Below are 8,174 nucleotides of genomic sequence, written 5' to 3'. Positions count from 1 at the left end.
CATTACTTAAAACTCTTATAACTCCGTTTCGGTCAAACTCCCAACAGCTTGACTACTCCAAACGTAAAACTTTTAACTTACGCCATAGCAGATTTCGTTTAAGGATTGAACATTGTTTTGAACTTCTGAAGGAACGCTTCGGTAGTCTTAAGGAGTTAAGAATCCGTATTCAGAATGATACGAGTCATAATTTTTGTTCAAATTGGTTCCCTCTTTGTTGCATATTGCACAACATTTGATACGGAACACGTGGATTACGTACATGACAACGACGAAGAATCTGATGAGCTTATGCAGAATGAAGCTACTCAGAGAACCAATGAAGGAGCTTCGAAGCGCTTCAATAATTACGAATAATCAATAATTTACGAATACAAATATATAAAACATACATATATGTATATATATTTAATATATAATTAAAAAGTCAATTGCGACATTACCTTTTTCCAGTAGGTTTATTTCAAGACAAGAATAACATAATGTATAAAAACGTATATACATATTAATATTTGTAATAATAATATAATATAAAAACAATTAGTATAATAGAAATATAACTTATTCTTAATTTATTATTGTTATTTGTTATATTTTTTACCGAGGGGGTAGTGGGGCTTTGCACAGCAGAACGCACGACTTTCGGTGCAGAGCTGGATGATGTGTTGTCTGCAGACGATTCAATAAAATAAACTTCGTCGCCTAGCGCAAAACTAGCTGGTAGCTGTGGCAATGTGTCCGTACATATCACAAGCGGCTGAAAATTAGACATGCGTCCAAACACTTCATTCAATAGTCCAAAATGTATATGTATATGAAAACTTAATTAATGGCCACATCGTTTTAAATCATTGAACGAAACGCATGTATAAAGTATAGCCATAGATTAACATATCTCGAAATTTTACTAACCGTCAATTCAAATTTAAAAATGAGAAGCAACAATTGTCAAAACAACTGATTTCTGCCATTTCTGTTTTGTTGCAAGCAAATATACATAGGTTTTAGTATTGGAAGATTGCACACAATTGCACGAAATTTTGTGCGTGTATTTTGTTGTTGTTATTTGCATTCTCGTACAATCTATGCATTTCGTGCACCTTGCAATGAGTTTGCAAGAGAGAGTGAATACCCCTAATGTATCGAGAAGAATTTTTCTTGGCAAAACAACAACTATCAGCGAAAAAGAGAAGAAGAAAACACACACGTAGTTTCTTAATGCGAATTTTGATCAAGACTGATCTTTTTCTTATATTAATTTGCATTTGTGTAACAGGGTTGCCAGTAATACAAAATTATCATTATTTATGTTAATTATTTATTTATTATTTTATGTAACTGAAAGTGCATTGTTACCCAACAGATACAATGGCTAATCAACCATTAAATAGTAAAGCCTTAGAGAAGTTTCTTCCAACATTTACTAGGAAAGTGTCTCGAGCTGAATGGATTTATATTTAGGCTAAAGGACAGCTATAACACACGACACGAAACAGATAGAAACTACTTTATCAAATATGTGATTGAGTGCCAACTGCAGCAGAGAGTTAGTCCCATTGATTTTCCGCAATCTATTAAAGAGTTAATTGACAGTCTTAAAAAAAATTTTGTATCAGAAGACACAGGCCCTAAACTCTTACTAAAGTTAAGAGACATAAAGCAAGGATATTTAAGCATAAAAGACTATAGTGGTAAAATGTCTGACATTTTATTAAACCTAAATGTTTCATTATTAAAGAAAAAGTTTGACAAATGCTCACCAAAAGAAATAACAATTGTTCAGTGTAATGATGAGAATGCGTTATTAGCATACAAAAAGGGACTAAAGAGTTTGTATTTACAAACTGTGCAAGTTGCACAACCAAAAAGCTTTAATAAAGCGAAGCTAATATGGATATATCATCTCAGAAACAACAATTATTAGTATAATTTTACATATCATAGAAACAGAAATCCTACTTACCGATACAACCGTAATAATAATTCAAATAGAAGGAATCACAACATAAACAGTAATCGATACAATAGAAATAATGAACATAATAGATACTCATTAAATGTTAACAACAACCACACATATTCAAATAGGAATGGAAATCAAAAATAGTAAAATACTAGAAATCAGAGCAATTATAATGCCAACAATAACCGTAATAACAACAGCCGGTACAACAATAGAAGCGCATCAAGTAATCGTAATACAGCAAGTAGACTTGTGCGTATAACCAACGCGCAGGAAAACTACGAATAACGAAAGGTATTCGTAGTTCGAAATTAAATACTGTAAAAATTTTGAATCAAACTTTGTCTAACAATATTTCAATTTTCTGATCCGAGTTAAACACTACAATAAGAAAGTTAATAAATAAGAAACCTTAACGTGGACTATAACTCTTACAATACATACAAAGTTACAGGTGTAACGGGTGAACATGTACTATTCCTATGAAAATCTAAATTACCTTAACTTTTCGAAGTAATACGGATAACTTAAACATTCGTAGTAGTAACAGAGGACATTCTAATCAAGGTAGACAGTGGAAAGGTATTTTCTAACAACTTGTGTAGAAGTCATTGATTCTTGTTCTTTCACTTTGCCCACACAATCAGGCAATAAACAAACAGAACTCTGCACATAGGAACATCGAAAGGAATGAAAAGGCTGACAATTTAGCCCGTTTTGGTGATTCCTGTCTGGTGCCGAAAGACCTTAGTCTAGCCCATAAACCATTAAATTACACTGTTGCTGTAATGGTTACTTCATTAGGCAAAGCAAAATGTTAACATTTTTTCAAAGAAAACATGTATATAATATTAAAGCAAACCCATACATGGAAAAGCGTTGCACCAAAGACTTAACATAATTTACTTTGCACTTTGCAAATAAAAATTTTACTGCAAAGTCTTTGCATAAAATGCAAAGCAAAGCGTTGCACCAAAAAATTAGATCACTTTCATTTTGTATTGGTTTTTGAAAGCATTTCGATTCTGTATGTATACTTGTTTTTTGTTTGTTTCATATTTTGATGCTATGAGTACATGATTTATGCATAGTATGTACTTATGAGTTTAATTTTTGTTTAAAATAATATTTTATTTTAATAATTTATATTATTACAATTTGTAATATTTGTATAATTTTAGTACAATTATATGTTATATATTAATACAAAATACAACATTTTTGTATATGATTTCTTTTATTGACATTGAATCGTAGATAAAGAAGTTGTGTATATCCATATATATTGTGTATATCCATTAAAAGCATTTTTATGCTTTTAATTTTTTTTGCAGTTTGAAAAGTTATAAAAAAAGAATTTAAATGTAAAGAGTATGAGTATAAGTTGTTTTAACAACAATTATATTGAAAAACAAAGTTAACAAATATAATAAGTTGCTTTTATATAAAAATTTAGTTGAAAATCTGTCATTATTATTTAATTTTAAAATATAAGTTATTAAAGTATTGTTTACTTGTCGCTGTGTATTATCCTAATACAAAAGAAACCTACGCATAAAGGGACTAAATTACTGATTTTATTTAGAACATTTCTCTCAATTTATCCAAAATTACCTTATAACTAACTTAACTAATTTTATTAATTTTAGTGGACTGTATTATTTTTAATTACATTTCAAACAAGGTTCAAAAAACGACGGAAGTCCAGGCACTTGTGATTTTTTCTTCTATTGTCTTTAGAAATATATTTTTATTATCATAATTAGATACGGATAATTAGATATTTAAAAATGTTACAATGTTAGCTATTATAGGATATTTTTTACCCATGTTTTTCCTTAGTTCATAATTCGGAGAATTTGAACGATAACAGACTTATAATAATAATAAACCGATCATTATAATAAATAAGTGTTCATCTTAAACAATAATTCACATAAAATATTTATATTAAATGTATTATAAAGTTTTTTTAGAAACTGAACTCTTTAATTCACAATTTCAAAGTATTGTCCGGTAATATATCCCTTTAATTATTGCAAATAAATTTATTTCAAAAACAGCAATAATATTTGCTTAAACTAATTTTCTATTTCTATTTTTTTAAAACTATTTTTATTTATTTATTAATGATTTCTTTCATTTTACGCATTGAAAGAAATCACTTTGCAAAATTTGCAAAGTGAATTAATCATTTGCAGTTTTTTTGAAAAGTTTTGCAGTTTACTTTTGCAAAGCGCAAAGTAAAAAGTGTTGGTGCAACAGAAACTGCAAAGAAACCAGTTTTTTGTCATATATTTCAATTTTCTTTTCATACTTTACTTTTCATTGAAAAGTACTTTGGTGCAACCAAAGAGTGTATATACTCTTTGGTGCAACGCTTTGCATTTTTTGAGTGTTTTCAAAACTTTGCATAACTCAATTCTCAAATTAATGCTTTATGTTCTCAATGAGAGAAAAATGCGCAAAAACTCATAAAAATTTGCAAAGTGAAAAGTGAAAAGTGTTGGTGCAACAGGGCCATGGTCCATGCGTTTGGCGGTAGTCAGAGAAGAAAAGTTATTTGGTGCTGAGTGGACCGACAAATACCATCAACACTTCTTCTATTCTTCATTCTTATTGCACTCTTACTAAATGATTCTATATGCAAGATTTGATTAGAATTCTTTTATTATTATTGGTTTAAATTGTTATATCAAACCTTTAACACGCACATAAACGTGTTGCATGATATATTTAAATATTTATTCAAAACTGCCGAGCACTTAAACTCGTAGTTTTACTATTGTTTAATATTGTTTTTAATTAAAAAAGCGCACTTGTTCTGATTTTGTTTTCATTTATTTCCTTGTGTATAATTTCGTATGTTCTAGTACAATATTGATACTGTCTTAATTTGTGTTACTGCACACGTTGTTATACTCCTGTCTCCAAAACGAAAAAGAAAGTTCTAATATTTTTCTAACAATAAAAACCCAAAACGGAAGCTGCTCTTATGTCCCTAGTCTAGCTTACAGCTTACTTCATTCTCCTTTTGTTGCCAAACAGCTGATTATTAGTGTCAACTTTGACACCGTTAAGTTGATGAAGCATTTAAAATTAAACCAAGCCTTACGTTAAGGAGATGTAACAAAAATAATAACTAAAAATTTTATTTAGTTTGTTTTTTAACTTTATTCATTTAAAAATTAAACATACAAAAAATGCAGATTTTATATTATTTCATAAAATATACAAAATATTTGACTCAAACGAGGTTTTGACAAATTCTTATACAATATTTATATTAATATTTGCTGCAAATAAATAAAAATATGAAATAAGGACTGATGTTCAACTGATTGCAATAATTTTGTATATGTATTATAACAGAACTAACATCAACAATACTGAGTCAGTATTGTTGATCAAATATTGTTGTTCAAATGCAGGTTTTTCAAATTATTTTTATGACATACTACCAAATAAGATTAAACATATACATACATATATACTACCTCATATGAATGAAATTTTGCATGAAAGTCGACAAAAATCCGATTATGTACGAAAAAAACACGAGCAAGTTTAAGGAAAAATCAAAGTTTTAGATTTCCATCAAATCTTTCTGTCAAAATTCAAATGCTGTTATTACACATCAAATTTGGCACAAATTTCGCATTTCACAAAAAAGTTTAACAGAAAAATTTTCATGTGTAAGCGTGTATTACTATAGTCTACTATAGTAGACTATTTATTAAAGTTTAATAATATATTAGCAAACACTACTTTAAACAGGGATTTTAAAACTTAACATTTTTTTTAGTTTAATAACAATATTATAAATGTTTCATTATCAATTAACCATAATTCTAATTATCAACTTTTTAAAGGTGTGGGATATAATTATCACAATAATTATCATATCGGAATCGACATATCCCAACGTTTTCGAAGCTGAAAATTGAAAATAACAATGCTAAGTTTACACCACAAAACAAAAACTTCTTGTCTCTATATTTTAAAGTTATCTTAAAATCTAAGTATTTCATATATATAAACACGTAATACAAACTGATCACATTATTGCCGAACTCATTTTACACGCTCAAAAACTAAGAACACTGTTATAAAATCTTTATGTAAAAAATTCTAAATTCTAAATACTGCACTTGACAGCGTAAACATTAGACCACAACTGCTTTTAAAAGGATAGATGTTCATTTCTAATTTTTAACATATTGGTTTTAAAGAAAGTAGTCACAAAATTAATTGGATGCTGTTGCCTACTAAACAACTACAAAACAATTTACGGTCCAATCTGTATGAAAAAAAAACAATTCCAAAAAGCTTAGAATTTACATGTCACCACATAATTTATATTTTTTTATTATTTTACATTATTTCACTTTTTTATTTATTTTTCTTAATTGTTATATTAAGCACTAAACTATTCCCAAACTGCATTATACGACTACACTGTTTATTTTCATTCTGAAGCTGCACATAAAGATATTTTTGCATATCAGTACCCTTTCGTGTTTGTTTTTAGTTAAAAATTTATATATTTATGAATTATTTCTTAGAGCTACTATATATTAAATCTTGGACTGCTTTTCTTGGATGTTTGGAAGTTTTATACATACGAGCTTAATTCAATTTCTTTTCTATCCAATAATGTGAACTCCTCTACAATGTAAATGGGGTCTTTTATAATTAATTCACATTAGCAAGGGCGCACTGTAACTTAGGGCAGTGAAGAGTTTTTAATTACGACTACTGCAATTATAACGAATACATCGAAAAATCAGTAGATTATTTTGTTAAAATTAAGAAATTAATATGAGAACACTAACCTGTGTTACTAGACCTTTTTATTTGTTGTGTTAATCAAAAATGTACAGATGATTTAGATTTAACAGCTTGGTCACTTAGTTACAAGCAAAATCACTAAACTTATATTGAACTGACGATAATGGCAATTAACATATAAAAATACACTATTTATTTACTTACTCGTGCAGTATGGTATCGTATTTGTAATCCAGTACTACCTGTAGCCTCATTCAACTGAATTGCACCGGTAGAGCTAACATCATCTTCAGGAAACTCTGTGTGTACATATCGTGTCATCTGTATTCATTTCAAAACATATACAAACACAATTAAGAATATAAACTAATGTCTCCAAATAAGTTTTTACACCAAAAAAAAACAAAAAAAAACTAAGCAATGCATATCATACTATATTTGATATGTATTAACAAAATACGCTGCAAAACGCACATTTCAACTATATAAATTATATGAGTACATATCTTGCAAGTTACAGCAAACAATTTTATTTAACAAATAAATTGGACCGCACTGTAGCAATACTTATGTGATTATTTTTCTTTCGTATCTTTGATGTCGAATATTAATTAGTTCAATGATAAAAGAACTACTCACTTTTGCTGACATTGTTATTATATACGACCAGTTTGAAATACTACTGTTGCATCATTGTTTATATGCATAAATTTTTTGTTTCTACAGATAAATACAGCAATCTATATTTTAATATTTAATTAATCATCTACGATAAAAATACATCCCGTGAATAAAACACGGTTGACTAACAACCAAAGAGAACATTCTTCATTGTGGAGCACATCTATCATTGCGCAGGTACCTTCTATACCAGAGTTGCCACAACTATTGTTAATAAATCATAAATAGCACAATTGTAACTTACCATGTCAACATATGTGACATACATTGTTATGTCTTTAAAATATATCTGACAGCATTTACTTTATAAATCTGAAGCCGATTGTTATTCTTCCCACTTCTGTAATATATACATTTTTATATATATAAGATATAATATACATTTCGTGTATAAATAAACAAATATATTAATATTTTAAAAACTACTTATAAATATTTATTAAATAAATATTTAATTTTTGCTAAATCTAAAACATACAGAATACATATGTATATGTAATTATAAGTTAGTATACAAAATAAATAGAAGCCGTTAACACCCTTTAATGTTAAAGCTGAATAGTTTAAATTGAATAATATATGGTCAATGCAACAGTTTTAAAAGACTTGAAGAGAGTGGTAAGAGGTATTGCAAAAATTTTTCTCTTAAAAATAATATGGTATACAAGAACAGAAGTCGAATTCAATATATAATTTTAAAATATGAATATTTATTTAGCGAAAATATTCTAAATTTGAA

At 28.0% G+C, this 8,174-nt stretch overlaps 1 protein-coding gene across 3 annotated transcripts; it reads right to left on the bottom strand.

The window, feature by feature from the left end:
- Window positions 1–6,239: 6,239 nt before the first annotated feature.
- On the bottom strand, window positions 6,240–7,534 carry LOC119686476 (neprilysin-3-like). 3 transcript variants are annotated; one of them, XR_005252935.1, is made up of 4 exons: window positions 7,394–7,534; window positions 6,959–7,075; window positions 6,799–6,897; window positions 6,240–6,721 (listed from the first exon to the last, which is right to left on the bottom strand). XR_005252935.1 is itself a non-coding variant. In XM_038101056.1 (4 exons), exons 1-3 carry the CDS (start codon window positions 7,403–7,405, stop codon window positions 6,870–6,872), a joined length of 168 nt encoding a protein of 55 aa, XP_037956984.1. In that variant the 5' UTR covers window positions 7,406–7,534; the 3' UTR covers window positions 6,240–6,721; window positions 6,799–6,869. The 3 variants fall into 3 exon arrangements, 1 of the variants encoding a protein (XP_037956984.1); XR_005252936.1 differs by having other exon boundaries at window positions 6,799–6,892; XM_038101056.1 differs by having other exon boundaries at window positions 6,799–6,908.
- Between the last annotated feature and the right edge of the window lie 640 nt (window positions 7,535–8,174).

This window comes from Teleopsis dalmanni, chromosome 2 (genome assembly GCF_002237135.1).
Source record: "Teleopsis dalmanni isolate 2A chromosome 2, ASM223713v2, whole genome shotgun sequence".
In the NCBI taxonomy this organism is placed as follows: Eukaryota; Metazoa; Arthropoda; class Insecta; order Diptera; family Diopsidae; genus Teleopsis; species Teleopsis dalmanni.
Note: the sequence above shows the minus strand (reverse complement) of the source record. Positions and strands in the feature narration are given on the sequence as shown.

Coding starts and splice junctions, on each gene's coding strand:
- LOC119686476 (XM_038101056.1), bottom strand. Junction 6,909..6,958: donor TACGATACCATACTGCACGA/GTAAGTAAATAA, acceptor CATTATCGTCAG/TTCAATATAAGTTTAGTGAT.